At 42.9% G+C, this 16,938-nt stretch overlaps 1 protein-coding gene across 10 annotated transcripts in view; it reads right to left on the bottom strand.

Moving 5' to 3' along the window:
* The window catches only part of LOC128440608 (neurofibromin), a 165,799-nt gene that overhangs the window by 21,553 nt on the left and 127,308 nt on the right, over positions 1-16,938 (bottom strand). For all 10 annotated transcript variants that reach the window (XM_053423361.1, XM_053423364.1, XM_053423366.1 and 7 more), the window contains 2 exons: positions 2,064-2,206; positions 1,874-1,920 (listed from right to left, as the gene is read on the bottom strand). In XM_053423361.1, the coding sequence (XP_053279336.1) occupies positions 1,874-1,920; positions 2,064-2,206 (190 nt within the window). The remainder of the gene's footprint in view (positions 1-1,873; positions 1,921-2,063; positions 2,207-16,938) is intronic.

The raw sequence follows: 16,938 nt of genomic DNA, 5'->3' as shown, positions 1-16,938 counted from the left end.
TCCTCGACTAGAGGGTTTACTTAAACAACTACAGCAGTGGGTGGAGGCTCTGGGGGAAAAAATGTCTCTCCCTTTGTTTGTTTTTGGGCCTAAATACAAAAAAAGAAACAGAGAAACACTCGTCCTGGTTAACTTCCTGAATGGCATTGCTAAACTGGCCACCTGGAAGAGCAGGAAGAACCAGATGTTGGGGGTAGGCTGGACTGATGTGGTGAAGTGTTTTAAAGGCTTGGTAGCAACTCACGTTAAAATAGAACACGCCTTCTACAGCCTGACCAGTAACCTGGAAGCTTTTACATCCCAGTGGGGGATCAGACAGGTTTTATGTTCCACAGAGGAGGACGGTTCACTGATCCTTCATTTTTAAATTCCATGGGGGTGTCTGACATGTAGTTTTCTTGTGTAAAATATGATCTGATTGAAGTGTTATTTATTACGTTTATTTCATGAAATGATTTAAATAAAAGTCAAATCTCTCTCTCTCTCTCTCTCTCTGTGTCTCTCTCTAGGATTACAGTAAACAGCCTGTTTGAACTCCTTGGGTTACTAGCACCTTTTTCAATCCATACGAGATATGGTGAGGTGCAGGACACACATTCATGTTGGGCCAGGGAGGACAAACTGAACTGTAAATTTTGCCTTCATGAAAGTAAAGATGGCCGCTGAGCCTGGCATAACCATCCCAAGACTGGAACTGTGCGCAGATGTACTTGACATGGAAATCGCTTAGCTGACAGTTGATAAGATGGCTCTGACACACTTTCCAGATGGTGACTTGATGCACTAATGCTGCCTTTAGAACCTTCAAGTTCAGCACCCTACTTAGTAGCAGAAGCATACCTCATCCAAATAGCTCACTCTTTCTCTCAGTCTGTCAAAGACAAGTGTCATGATTGGCACATTTGTCATCCTACAGATAACAGACAACACTGATGGCTGAGGTTACAGCAATCATGAGCATAAGACCTCTCATCTCAAGTATCCTAAGATACAGAGTTGCCTCTCATCCTCACTCTTCGAGGGTCTTCTGTCCTTTAAGACTAGCACTTCTCATCACCTTCCTCCTGCTAACTTTGAAGAAGAAGACATTTTCAAAGTGGAATGCAAGATCAAAAGCCTGTTGGATGCCTTTTGGAGTGGGTGGAGATGTGAGTACCTTAAGACACTGAAACTTTATCCCAAGTAAAAAAGAGAAACCAAATGTTCCAGAGGGGAACATTGTTCTTTTGAAAGACTACACAATGTAGCTAGGCTAATGTTGTGTGTTATTGTATTTATGTATGTGCAGTTTAAACTGCCTTATTCATGATTTATGTTAAATAGATAAGGATGAGCAAGACAGTGGGCAAAAAGAAGCCAGCTAGGGAGGTGCAAGGGGATAGTTTTTATATATCTATCTGCATGCCAATACTTGTCAAAGTCAGTTTGTGAAAGAAGAGTTGTCACTCTGTAACACTATATGGAGTACATAGTACAATTGAAGGTTCCATGAACCCTTCAGGAAATGCTGCAAACACATTTAGCATATCAGGTACACTTGCTTTTACTCTGTAAAGCTACCTGCCTATGATAATGAATGCAATACTATTAAAGTACAAGGTCCATTCATGAACCTATTAACTCCATTGGGGTGACAGAATAAGATGGAGACAATGTTGCTTTACTCTTTTTTATATTATTGAACAGCTGGTGGACATGGTAAGAACTGAAAACTGGACTGCAAGTGATATGCATCCTCTCTGATACTGCTGTGTGTATTACATGGCAACAACCTGCAAATTGGTGTGGTGATACTGAATTTCTTCGTAGTAAATAGTTATTGTACCTGAGAAAAAAAAATGTAAGACCAACAAGAGGACATAATTATACATACCTTCGAGAAGGGTCCGGCAAACCTCCAAAGTCCATTGAAGCCAAAGCCTGTCAAATGAGAGGGAGGGGAGAGAGTACAGTTGCATAGAGCTGTTATCTATTCCAATTAAATGTTGATGGACAGCTTGATGCAGGTCCCTATTTTAAGCAGCAGGTTGTGGTCAGAAAGTAAAAATGTCAGCATGTATTACTTTGTAAATAGGATGGCTGGTACTGTGGTGGTGATTCCTCATGGTAAACCACACTCTGGACAATGCCATGGACAGGGTTGAGGAGATTGGTGTCTTGGCACATGGACAGCACAGTGTTGATTTTTGAATCCAGCAGATTGTGGCTGAGGATGAAACATATATAAAACAAACTTTCATAAGTCTGTTTAAATTTTCATCTGTAAACAGTTGTGTATATGCATGAACTCTGAATACCCATTTCAAATTTGGCATTGGTGAAATGGTTGGTTTCGCTTTTGTAGTAGCAAAAGCATTTCTTAGATTTTGACTTTGTGACCGATAGGTGGATACATTATTGATTCATGTACTTCATAGAATACAAAGGGAATTTATGAAATCACAATGAGTTACTTAAGTAGACATGATCGGTTGGCAAGATGGCGTCGTAGTGTGAACACCTGCCTGTTGAGCTCCGGTGAGGTTCACTGAAATATCCGTCTAAAATACATGTTCACCTGGTGAAACGTTATAAGCGAGCGTAGGAGTAGGTCTATTATGAGCCTGGATGAATATTTTCTGAGAATGCCTCGGTCCAAACCCAAGAAAAATACTGCTTCTGAGGAGCATGCTAGCGACGCAATGGAGCCTGCTGCGGATGAACCCGAAGATGCTAACGAGGTGGTTGCCGAGGTCGAGGAGCCTGGGAGCGCTGTTAACCCAAGTGTTCTTCTGGCTTTGAGTAAGATAACTGACAACATTACAAAGTCACTGGATGTTAAAGTTAACACTGTGCTCGCTGCTATACGCGAACAAACATCTCAGATCCAGGCTTTGGCAACGCGGGTCGGTGATGCCGAGACACGGATCTCCGGCGTGGAAGACACAACGGACGTGTTGCAGGCTAAAGTGACAAAACTCGAGAAACAAATAACCGACATGGCAGATCACATAGATGATTTGGAGAACCGCAGCCGAAGATGCAACCTCCGTCTGGTTGGGCTGCCCGAAGGCACGGAAGGAAAGGATCCGGTCACTTTCATGGAGACATGGCTCCCCTCATATCTCAATCTCACAACTAAATCCGGGAAGATCAAGTTGGACCGCGCGCACCGCTCCCTAGCACCGAGGCCGGGCACTAACCAGCGCTCCAGACCCATCATCATGAAACTTCACAACTTCGCTGATAAACAACGAGTGATGGCTGCAGCCCGGCGCCTTGGTGCGGAGCCGAACCAGCCAGCGGACCGGATCAGAGTTTCCTTCTTCAATGATTACTCGGCGGCGGTGGCCAGGAAACGCAAGGCTTTTGACGAGGTGAAGGGCTGTCTAAGGAGGAAGAACGTGGAGTATGCCCTTCTATACCCCGCCACGCTGAGGCTGTCTGTCAACGGTGTGGTGAGGAGATCTGGCACGCCGGAGGCAGCTGCGATTTTCGTGGAAACGCTGCCGTAAATCTCTGTAACCACCGGAATATCCCTTTCTTTAACATTGCGTCTGGACTGTGTCATATGTGAGTATCTGCCAAATTCAGGCGTGTGTGACTTTGCCCCTTTCCTTTCCTACTGCTTATAATCAACCAGGTGAAATGTTCTACTTCGCCGTGTTCTTGGCGGACAGTAGTGTGTTTATGTCTATGAGTAGGCGCGTGTCAAGCGCATGTCGTACCTGTCGGCTCTCAGCCGCAGGCAGGAGAAGGACGGTTTTTACCTACATGTTTAGTAGGGTCGTTGCCAAATTTCTATTTTTGAATGTTTTGTTGTACAGCTCTTTGTTCTTTCTTTCTTTATTTGCTTACTTTTCTCTTACCCGGTGTTTGGTGGGTCTCTTGGCTCAATATGCTTTGTATGATACATGAATAATACCAATAATGAATAAGCTGCGAATATGTACCTGGAATGTACGGGGTGTCCACAGCCCTATTAAGCGGAGAAAAATAATTACATGTCTAAAGAAGGATGATATAGATGTTGCTATGTTACAGGAGACGCATCTTGATGACACAGAGCATTTAAAGTTGCAACAAGGGCCATTCGGACAAGTATTTTTCTCATCCTTTACAACAAGAAGTAGGGGAGTAGCAGTGTTGATTAGGAAAAACCTACCTTTTATAGTATCTGACTGTGCTAGGGATGTTAATGGTCGCTATGTGATAATCAAAGGAATTTTGCAGGGTCAGAATATTGTAATGATGAACGTGTACTTTCCACCTGCCCACCCAGTCACCTTCCTTACCAAAATGTTTTTGGACTTAGCTCCATTCCTTTCTAATTCCACTGTTATTGTTGGCGGTGATTTTAATTTAATATTAAATCCGCTTATTGACAAATTTCCACATAGTAACGCGCCCCCCTCTCCTCAGGCCAACACGCTCCATGCTCTATGTGAGGAGTTTGGGCTTATTGATGCTTGGAGATGCACCCACCCCTCTGATAAACAATATACATTTTTCTCCGCCCCACATAAGTGTCAAACCAGGATTGATTATTTTTTTCTGCCAAGAACTGACTTATATTCAGTTTTATCATGCGACATAACCAGTATAATTATTTCCGACCACGCAAGAGTTACTATAGACTTTAATCTCAAAACAGCATTACATCGGTCTCGTCACTGGAGACTTAATACCATTATCCTTAAAGATGAGGAATTTACTTCCAACTTCTCCACTGAACTTAAAGCATTTCTGGAAATCAACACTTCATCGGCCAGCAATGCCTCCGTCTTGTGGGAAACATGCAAAGCTTATGCCAGAGGTTTAATTATTTCGTACTCTGCAACAAAAAAGCGCCAAAGACAGGAGAAACAAAAATCTTTAGAGAGTGAATTGACGGATAAGGAAAAAGCATATATTGCCTCTCCATCACCACCATTATGGCAAGAAATCACGGCAATCAGAACAGCTCTAAATTGCCTTCTTACCAGGGATGCAGAGAAGAAATTGAAATATACTAGACAGAGGTTTTATGAGCACGGAGATAAAGCAGGCAAATGTCTGGCCTATTATGTTAAGAAGCGTGCAGAGTCCCAAACTATTGCAGCTGTATCTGATAAAGATGGCCATAAGGTATATGAAAATAAACTGATAAATAACTGTTTTAAGAATTTTTACAAAAACCTATACTCTTCCGAACAAGCTCCAGAGGGAGAGCAACTAATGGACAATTTCTTTGCTCAATTGACGTTGCCAAATTTATCAGAAGAGCATAAGACTGCCCTTAATAGTTCCATAACTAAAACTGAAGTGCTTGGAGCTATTAATAAATTACAAAATGGAAAGTCACCAGGACCTGACGGCTTCGCTTCTGAATTTTATAAACAGTTCCAAAATATTCTTGTAGATCCTCTTCTTGATATGTTCAATCACTCCTTCAGTACAGGAGAATTTCCACAGACACTGAAGGAGGCCAATATATCCTTAATTTTAAAGAAGGGGAAGTGTTCTGACTCTTGCGGGTCCTACAGGCCCATAGCCCTCCTAAATGTGGATAGGAAGCTGCTCTCTAAAATCTTGGCCTCTCGTTTAGAAAATCTTTTGCCTATACTGGTAAAGGAAGATCAGACAGGTTTTGTAAGGGGTCGGAATTCAGCTAGCAATGTTAGACGTTTGTTGAATGCTATCATAGCTTTTAAGCAGGAGTCTATTAGTGGTCTGGTGCTTTCTCTCGATGCAGAGAAGGCATTCAACCGAATTGAATGGTCTTTCTTACTGTATACACTGGGTAAATTTGGTTTGGGGGAGAACTTTATTAAATGGGTCAAGATTATCTATACTAGACCACAGGCAGCAGTCTTGACTAATGGACTCAGGTCTGAATACTTCAATACTCACAGAGGGGTGATGCAGGGCTGCCCTCTATCGCCCCTCTTATTCGCTTTGGCCATAGAGCCACTGGCTGAGGCCATAAGGGTGACACCCATAATACGCAGTTTAGAGATTGGACAGCTGTGTCATAAAATAACTTTATACGCTGATGATGTTCTAATTCTTCTGACCGAACCTGAAACATCTGTACCAGGTCTTATTGATGTGATTGACAGATTCAGTTGTTTTTCTGGTTATAAGATCAACCTGGCTAAATCAGAGGCTATGCCCCTTGGTACCCTTTCAACAATACCAACTACTGTACCTTCATTTCCTTTCAAATGGTCTCCCAATGGGTTTGTATACTTAGGAATCTTCATTACACCATCCTTTGATCAATTATATAAAGCCAACTTTGCACCCTTATTTTGTAAAATTAAGCAGGACCTAGAGCGATGGATGTCACTTCCTGTTTCCTGGCTAGGACGCATTGCCCTGGTCAAAATGAATGTGCTGCCTAGGTTATTATATCCTATCCAAATGATTCCTGTTTTGTTCTCTAAAAGGGTGTTGAAGGATATAAATGGGTGGCTCAGCTCTTTTATCTGGAACAAGCGTAGACCCAGACTTAAGATGGCAGTATTACATCTACCAAGCTCGATGGGTGGCCTGGACTTACCTAATATTAAAATTTACCAACTTTGTGCCCATTTAAGATTTGTAAACGACTGGGCTAAGGGTAAAACTTCAATCTGGTTGGATATTGAGACAGCATTATCTCAGTGCAAACTAAGTGATCTATTATTTTTTAATACTTTTAAAGAAATCAAAGCTTTCTGTGCAAACCCTGTAACAATCAACACTCTAAAAGCATGGCGACTTGTCCGCCGTCTTGAGGGAAGATCAAATATAACATCCATTTTCACCCCAGTAATTAATAATCCTGCTTTTCCCCCAGGTTCTTCGGACCCTGGTTTTCGACAATGGTCTAATAAGAATATTAATTCCCTCAGTGACCTATTGTCAGTTGATACGCTTATGTCATTTGAACAGCTGACTAACAAATACAAATTGTCCAAACAAGATTTCTTTCGCTTTTTGCAAATACGGCATTATGTCACTCATAGCACAACCCTTATTGATCACCCTGAAATATCTGCTGTTGAGAGGATTCTGTTTCATCAACAATTGAAAGTGTCTCTGAGCTCATTTTACCATGTACTTAATGGTTTTTCTACTACTGGTGCGCAGGGGGTCAGAGGTGTGTGGGAGAGGGAGTTGTCTGTGACCATAGATGAAGACAAGTGGGATACCATTTGGTCTCTTGCAAAAAATATTTCAATTTGAACTCGGACAAGAGAAATACAATTTAAGATTTTACACAGATTACATATTTCCCCTCACCGCAGGCATTTCTTCAACCGCTCTCTCTCCCCTCTGTGTCTCAAGTGTAAAACTCATGTGGGTACTTTAACTCATTGTTTCTGGTCTTGTCATAAACTTCAAAGTTATTGGGTTGAAGTTATTAGTGAAATAGAGAGAATTTTTCATATTAATATAGGAATGGACCCCATATCCCTGATTCTAGGTCTTCCAAGTGACTGTTTGAAAACAGCAGTCAACAAAAGATTGTATAATATTTTGACGTTTGCAGCTAGGAAAAATATTCTTTTGCAGTGGATCAGTGACAAGGTCCCTTCTGTCTGTGGTTGGCGCAAAATAATTTTTGAACTGATCCCTTTGGAATATCTTACCAACGTCATACATCACAGTGTAGATCAGTTCTACAGAGTGTGGCGCCCATTTTTGGACTATATCGGTCCAGACCTTTCCTCCACCCTATTAAAAGGACTGCTGTGGACTTGAACGACATTCGTGTACTGTGAGATTCACCACCTCTTGTATCATGCCATATGTTCATCCTTCATGTAAGAGCTGTCATGTTTGTTTTGTGTTTGTTTTGTGTCTAGTTCTGTAGACATTGCTTGTTTGTTGAATGGAAACAAAAAACTGCAATAAAAACAATGAAGAGAAGTAGACATGATCAGTAGGTATGTGAAAAGATCAGAGTGATAAACCCAGGGGAAAGACAATTTCGGTGCAAGCAGTTATAAAGAGCCTTTGCACCTTTACACATGTCAGAGCAAGGGGAAAATGTAAAAGTCAGTAAAGTTAAAAAGTTAATAAAAAAAAATTCTGTTTAATGAAAACAAAAAAACGTTTGCAAATTAACACACAAAGTATTCTTTAGATTGACGAAATGTGAAATTGGTCAGAATTGGTCAGAATACCATCCTAAGTACAAGCTTAGGAAATGACAAAAACAGTACAGAATTTGTAAAGATACAAAACAAAGCAGATGGTCTATTAGTACAATTGGCAGCCCCAAGGCCAAATCGGGCATGCCAGCAATAATATCTTGTCTAGCAGATAATTTAGTAAATATTTTCAGACTGACATGGTAGAAACATTAATTGCATCAGTTCCTCTTGAGCAATTTACCTACAAAGTAAAAACGCAGTGTAAATTTTGTTGCTACAGTGCAACAAAAGTTATGAACTTGTTGGTGTGAAGATTATATTTGCTGAACAGACCTCTAACAATAAAGTAAAATTACCGCATTGTGTTTTATGCACCCGAATTGAATGTAACAAAGTAGAAATATTCTCTGGACTCTGTGGCTGTTGTTGCGCCGCAGATCAGCGGTTGTGTCTGTTTTTCACACGCGCTGTGTGTCCGCTACTGGCGGTGGAGTGGCAGGTTTATCTCCTGAATTTCCTTCAAGAACAAGTCGATTTATGTACTAAATAAAACGTCAGGACTCTACGGTATGAAGATGCGCATCTTTCGGTCTGTCGATAACAATCAAAGCCCCGTTGGAACAAATGAGTGGATTCAGAAGGTGAAATGCTGGAGTGCTTTTACTTGGAAACGGGTTCGAAGGGTAGTAACTACATTTGTGTCATAGACAGATAAACATTGTGGTTCACAGCATTATAAACAGAGACAATTATCTTACCTGAGTTTTAATGTTTATCTGATGAATTTATGTCACAAACAAATGGTTGCAAAACTTTCTGTATGCCTTTTCAAAATAAAAGCACTCCAGCGTTTCTGTTAATGGAATCCATTCCCTCGTTCAAAACGTTTTTTTATTGTGGAATATTAGCAGTAGCGGAAGATACGCTGCTTCCTACTGTGTGTTACTGGTATTTATTTGAGTACAAGGGACATCTTTCATACAAGGCAATAATCTTATTTGTGGTCATATTCAAATCAAAGCCTATATGTAAAAACATTGTGCTGCAGTAGCGGCTTCTCTGCAGAACATGATGTGAAACTGAGAAGCTACATATTGTTCATTGTAAATATGAATTGATATTAATCTGAATATTGTGCATTGAACAGAAAAAGTACAACTGCCTCTCTTTGTGTAAAATTATGCTTGTACATTCAGCCTTTAACAGAAAATGCAAAAATTATCAATTTGACTCTCTTAAGTGTGTTTTTTGAAAGATATCAGGGTAGTAGATCTCAGCTTACATTTGGATTTAAAATTGATCTCGGCTCAAAAAGGTTGGAGACCACTGCTCTAGATAGTCAAGTTTGATAGTCTTCTCGGCGCTCTGCCAGGGCCGTGACCGACTCTGGCAGGGCCGATCCGAGGACCTCACTAGACCATCCAATGGATAGTAGCGATGTGTGTACAAAGGGCAGGGACTTAATCAAAGAGAGCACATTCCCCGTCCATTTATTCCCTTTAGAATTATCTAGGTGCTCACACAGGAGTTCAGTTCAGTCTTTATTACTCCAATAGTCCAATACTATTTGAACCTCAGCATCTGGGGTTCAACATTTGTAAAATTATACATATGTATATTGTTGTTATAATTGTTCATTCACTTGAAATAAATCCTGAAGAAAACTATTTTGTTTCTTTTTGTGTCTACTATTAAAAGAACTATGCAATTTTTTATTTTGATACTTGGACTTTTACTTTTTGGTAAATTTAATATGAGCTACCTTAAGACTTTTACTCAAGTCATTTTCTGACGGGTGACTTTTATTTTAGTTACTTTCAGGTAAGATATCTGTACTTTTACTCAAGTGTGGCTTTCAAGTAATTTAAACACCATTGTGCCTCCGCCATTCAGTGCAGTTTCAGTCAACAGGTATAACTTTCCCCCAACTCATGAGGTTACCATGCCCTTTGCCTTTGACCACTTAAATCTTATTAGATCATCTTTGATCAAAGTGACAACTGGTCAATATGTTAAGAAGAGTTGAGATATCATGTTCACCAGGCCAAAACATGTTTTTTTAGATCATTCTGACCTTGACCTTTGGCTACCGAATTGTAATTATTGAATTGGTGAGTGTAAGTGAATTTTTTAGCCAAATTTAAAAGGATTCTCACGAGGTATTCTTAAAATAACAAGTTTATGAGGCAAAAAGGGTTTTGTGTGGTAACAGAGACCTTGACTTTTGACCACCAAAATCAAATTAGTTCCTATTTGAGTCCAAGTGAACGTTTGTGCTAAATTTGAAGAAATTCAAATTGTGTAGCTCCTTGCCCGTCAGCGCTAGGTTTTTGGGTAGGCATGATGACTAATCCATCAATAATCTTGTGCTGACTTCCAGATCCTTATCCGCTCCACTGCCTCGACCGCTCCTTCCACTGCAACTTGCCCAGGTGTGGTCAAGGAGGATCCAGGAAAAGGGTGGAAGGCAGAGTGAAAGATCTGTGGGTTGAGGTTGTCCAGGGTGGCGTAAAGGCCTCTGTATGCTTCTCCGAGTCAGTTGCGGAAGGACGGACGGACGGAGCGGACGGACACTTTTTGATTTATAGTTCTACGAGCCTTTTTGTTCCGAAAACAATTCACCGGCAGAACAGTAGTTGGCGCAACGGAAGTCGAGCTTAGAGAAGCCTACGTCATGAGGTATATAGAAGAAGTCCACGCTGGTTTATTTACGTCCCCCCGGCTCCTCACACACAGTGAACGATGACAACAGAAAAGGGCTGTTGATGACGCGACAGTTTTGCTGAAATAAAGTGAAACCCAGCGGGTCAAAATTCTTATGTTATCGTGTCTTAACGCAGCGGTTCCCCGGTCTTGTTTCCAAACTGCGTTGCTAATTCAACAGCTGCAACAGCTTGACGCTACACAGAGGCAGCTAGCTTCCCCCCCAGCTTCCACACACAGTCAGCACGGACACCCGATACTAACTACTACCAAGTGTTTGCTTCTAACCTGACGGTGTTTGAGAATCAGTGTCATGAGAGCCGTGGGATTAAGTCAGCGGGTTTTTGCGCTGTTCCCACAGCAGTTAGCATGGTGGCTAGCCCGCTATCCCCGTTATCAAAGTTCGTTATAACCGTATGTGACCGTACACACATGCTGTAAGTGCTCTAACCAGCCACCGTCAGCCGGACAACGCCGCTGGCTTAACACACTTGTCACATTAATCATAGAGTCTTAGTTGTGATTTAGGTTTATTGTGATTTAGGGAATGAAACAGGAAGTTAGAGGTCCGGAAATGACGCCGGGCGGAAATTATGTTTTTAGTGGACCAATCACAGCCAAGTGCTATCCGTGGGCTGTCCGCCATTTCGACGTGTAGTTAGAAAAATGAGAGCTGCACGAAAAGCTCTGTGAGGAGCCGCGGAGAGGCACGGAGAGGGCGTTCCACGTTGGAGAGGGCGGTCCTATCTGTCCGTGTTCGTCAAAACGGAGAAGCATACATTGGCCTTAAGGGCTAGTGAGTATTTAACAGTCTGAAGCCTGTTGGATAGTAGCTTCTCCTCAGTCTGGACATCCTGCATTTCACACTTCTGTACCTTCTACCAGAGGGCAGAGGTGTGAACAGTCCGTTTTGGGGCTGGGTGGGTCCTTAAAAGTAGAGCAGGTTCTTCTGTGGACTCTCTGTAGTGATGTCCTGACGATCCTCTCAGCAGTCTTTACTACTTCCTGCAGGCACTTGCAGTCGATTGCAGTGGCTCTCACATACGACACGGTGATGCAGCTGGCCAAGATGCTCTCAATAATGCAGCTGTAGAATTTTCTGATTATATTTGGTGACTTGCTGAATTTCCTCAGCTTCTTCAGGAAGTACAGCTGCTGTTGAGCTTTCTTGACCAGCTGGGTGGGCATTTGAAGCTGCTCACCCTCTCAAGCTCACGGATTAACACTAGCTGATGAGTTCTCCTCTCCTTTTTGCATTCCACGACCATTCCCTTAGTCTTTTTTGTGTTGAGGGTGAGATTGTTCTCTTCCAACCATGTCACCAGGCCTTCCACCTTCTATAATGCTGATACTGCCAGTAATAAGTCCAATGACAGCGGTGTCGTCAGCAAATTTCAGGATTGTATTGTCCTTGTGAGAGGTGATACATTTGTATGTGAACAATGTGTAGAGCATGTGGCTGAGAACACATCCTTGCAGAATACAAAATAAATGCATCGAACAGGCCAAAAGACAGTGCCGACAAAGGCTGGAATGTTTCTACTCTGCGGTTGATGCCAAGCAGATGAAGCTGGGGCTGAGACACCACAAACTATGGTGGCACTAAATCAGGACTAACAAACTATAACACGTCCTTACCAGATGAGCTGAACACATTCTACGCTTGCTTCGAACAATCCCATCAGCCACAGAGGTGAGCATAACCTCAATGTCAGCAAAACAATATAAGGTGCTAGTGGACCTGAGGAAAGGGAGGAGTCAACACACACCATTGCTCAATCTCACACATTGGTGAGATTGAGGGGGAAAGGGTCGTCATCGTCAAGTTCCTCTGCGTCGCCATCAGTGAGGACTTCCCCTTGATCCACCAAATCACTTAGCTGATCAGGAAGGCACAGCTCCTCTGCAATTTCTACCAGTGCACCATTGTGTCTATTCTGACCAGCAGAATTACAGCATGATATGGCTACAGCACGCAAACACCTGCGGTCAAACCAGTGATCAAATCAGACCTGTACATCACTGGAACAACCCTCCCATCTCTGCATGACATCTATCAGCAGAGGGTCCTCAGAAGTGCCCAGAACACCATCAGAGATCCCACACACACTGCCCCTGTGTATTACTGCTAGAGGAATTGAAGTGGGCGTAGAATGGGTTGAGCTGTTCTGGCAGGGTTATGGTGGAGTTGGTGATATCTGTGGTGGTGCCCTGATACTTTGTGATGTGTTGCAGGAGTCCCATCCATCCGGCATCAGCAGTAGGGTAGAGGCTGTCCAGTTTCTCCCTGTACTACTTTTTATCATCTTTGAAGGTTTTCCACAATCTGTACTTAGCTGTATTGTATTAGGTATATCTCTTTCCCTGATCAAAATTCAAGAGATCAGGCATGCAGCATGTGACGTACTACTTCTGATCACTTAGGACTTCTGGTTTGAAACTTGCTAACTTGTATGGTGCGCACAATGTTGACAACACAGGTGCTAATGTACCTAGTCACACATTCAGAATACTGTTGACATTCAGTTGACTTTTTTTTTTTTTTACAGAGTCTGAGTTTACACCTGTCTCGATATCTGCGTGTCAGTGTGACAGATAGTGAGAAAGAGAGAGAAAAGTGAACAGCGGAGTCAGTGTGTGTGCGCGGCATTAAGTTCCGGGACTAACTTACAGAAGCTATGCAATGCTGTGACAGTAATCGACTGCTTATAGAGATCAATTTGACCCTGGACAAATGGATCACAATAAACGTTTTGCACTGCAACCGCAATTTAACGATATATATTTATTACCATGGTGAGAAAAAAATCCATACCATCACAGCCCTAGTCATGGAGTCATCTGAACAGGCCCTGTGTGAGTGTGGTTTTGCTCTCTAGCAGTGAGCGTTGAAGGGAGTCTTTGATCAGTTCACAGGCCTGCACTGTGTCCAACCACTGCTGAAGGTTGCAGGGGGAGGGCAGAGAGCCTCTGGACTACAAAATGGGTGGATCAATCCATCTAATCCCAGCCCACCCTATATAGATCCTGTCCATTAGTTCCTCCAGCTCATTCCCCTGGAGCAGGGGTGTCCAAACTTTTTGTCCAGAGGGCCACATACAGAAAAAAATACAAAGGACCGGGCCACTCACGCCGCCAAGCCCCCCTGCCCCCTGGACTGTTGACAGTGCGACTCAACCGTGTTGCTCAGGGCGGGGGGGCGTGGCGGCGTTCCTCAATTCACTGCCAGAACACTAGGTGGAGTAACGTTTTTTGTCGAAGACGACCTTCGAGACGCCTTCTTTGTGTGTGGCAGTCGTTGTCGACTGTTTATTACTTTCTCTGGAGGACAAATTTGTCCCTTATCTTTCTCCACAGCTTCGTACACTTGTCGACCTGCAAACCGACATTAGCCGAGATCTCCTTCCAGGAATTGCAGGCCATCTGCGTGTCCTTGTATTCCGTCAATGACGGGATATACAAGTGGTCATACTTCCGGACCTCTTCTGCCAAACGCTCTTCTATTTGGTCCATATTCGTTCTTTTAAATCTCCCGTGGTTTCTGCCGGTATTATGGGGCATGAAACCGAAAATGTGACTCCGGAAAGGATGTAGTTAGCGGACCAATCAGAGCCTTGCGGGCTGCGTGAGGCTTGCGTAGCTTTGTCGTATAGTTACAAAAATTGGGCAACGCACGCAAGCACGCAAGAAGGATCCGCAAGTACGCAAGGGGAAAAAGCAGGCGCCGGCCTTAAGTGCATCAACCCCGAGGGTACAAACCCAGAACATCAAGAATTATCAACAAAGTGCTGTGTTTTTATTTTAATATATTATATTTTCAGACATTGATGCGGGCCAAGTAAAAATGGATGGCGGGCCGCAGTTGGCCCGCGGGCCGTAGTTTGGACACCCCTGCCCTGGAGGAAGTGCCCCTCAATCTCTAATTTACAGATTCCCTGATGAATTTTAGGGGTAGATGAAGTGCTTTCCACCTGAACAGGTTTGCTGTTGAGAAGTACTTCAGGAGCCCTTGTCTGGGAGGCTAGATGTATGCTGACTTAAGATTGGCGAGGAATGCCTTCTCTCCCGAGGCGAAGGTGGCCCCATCAATTCACTCCCTTTTTACAGGGAAAGGCTTCTTGAGTTCCCCCCACTAAAAGAATGTGGACACTAGGGCTGTGCTAAAAAAATCGATATGGCGATATATCGTGACGTCGTCATGCCGATGCACGTATCGATGCAGATGCTACTGTATCGATACGGCATCAAATGCTTTGACGGCCCCCTTGAAAACGAAACTTCACCTATGGTGCAGTGCACAATAATGCCAAACGGGGCAGCATAGGCAAAAACAGCACACGTCTCAACTCAAAACAAGCAAGGAAGAAACACCGGAAAAACTGGCGGAGTTATTGCACGTGAAATGCTTTGCTCGCAGTCTGAATTTGGCCGCTCAACGTGCGCTCGAGGCGCCCACTGTTTCTTACTTATTCTCCACTGAGGTGTGGAAAAATGCCAAGGAGCTGTGGACCTTAACTGAAGCGGACCTGGCCTGTGCTGAAGATGAGGCTAATGCCCTTTAGCCGCTAAAAGCTGCAACACTCGTAATGTCAGAAGAACATTATAGAACCGCTGAATGCCCAGATGTGCAACTGCGCTCATGTTCAAGCAACAGACTCGGCACTTACGAGGGAAATTAAAAACACCGTATCCGGGGATCTTGGGAGGAGATGCGTGAGCGACAGATCCATGGCATTGCCTTTTTTTTTTATTGGGATTAGAATGATAATTATTTTATTTTACTTTTAAGATCTTTTAATGGCCAGAATTTTAAGTATTTTGAGTGGTGCGATCCCTAAGACTTCGCCTTTGCTGTTATATGGAATAATAAAGAACAACTGTTGTAGTCAATTCTGTGCAGGACATGGTCATTATTCAAAAGCAACGTGTATCGTGATAGTATCGTATCGTGGCCTCTGTATCGTGATACGTATCGTATCGTGAGGTTGTAGGCAATACCCAGCCCTAGTGGACACACGGGGATATCTTATCTGAGGGCGTTCACACATGTACTGATCGGATCACAAAAAAAACATGTTGATAACGGTTGTGTATGGGGTCCTTGATACAGCCAACTCCTACATATGAACCCCTTGTTAGGAGACGGCCCATCACAACCAGGACTGTGCAGCAGTGTGAGGCACAGGACATCCGGATGGAGTGCTACAGGGTTACAGACTGGGATATGTTTCAGGACAATGGCTGAGATGATCTCGATGGTCACACCTAGTGCATGACTGACTACATAATTTCTGTCACTGATTCTGTGAGGAATATATTGTCCCAACCAAGGAAGCCTGCTGCTTCCACAACAATAAATCTTGGATCAACAGGGACGTTAAAGCTCTGCTGAACAGGAAGAAGAGGATTTACCTGGAGGAGGACAATGAAAAAAAAGGGCATCCAAGTGCTCCAAGCATTTGACACCGTTCAACATGCAGGCTTGCCAGGAAGCGTTGTAGGTGGACCGGGACCTTGTACGGTGCTCATCACTTTTTGTGAATGATGAACTGAACGAATTAGTTTATATATGATGAACGTTTACGTTTAGTTTTAAATCCTCATACTATCCTACCATACACCATCATGTAAAATACCGGAAGCCAGAGAAAATGTATGTGTGCTCCAAGACAGCGCACATGCACAGGCCCTAGGGCTCCGCCCCCCACCCCCACTCACTCACTCACAGCGACACACATAGTTATATCAGAGCTCGTTCACCTATCAGGTAATGATGTAACTTAGTGATTGTTTGATTCAAGAGTTTATGAGACTGCATTTAAAACAACACGAGACGTGAAGCTCACAGTCAGGACTCAGTGTTAAAGTGAGGGGAACGACACACACATGATCCGACACCATCGATTAATAACTAAACACATGGCCATACATTTTTCACCTAAATTATCCCATTAAAAAAATGTAACAAATGAACGTGAACTAGTTTATTTTTGGAACCATGAACTTAGTTGAATTTTTTTTACCATGAACATGAACTAGTTCATTTTCATCTGCACGAACTGAGCTTTAAACTACTTAATTTTAAGTGTGAACTGGAATAATGCTGACTATAACTATATATAAAACTTTC

This window comes from Pleuronectes platessa, chromosome 5 (assembly GCF_947347685.1).
Source record: "Pleuronectes platessa chromosome 5, fPlePla1.1, whole genome shotgun sequence".
NCBI lineage: Eukaryota > Metazoa > Chordata > Actinopteri > Pleuronectiformes > Pleuronectidae > Pleuronectes > Pleuronectes platessa.
Note: the sequence above shows the minus strand (reverse complement) of the source record. Positions and strands in the feature narration are given on the sequence as shown.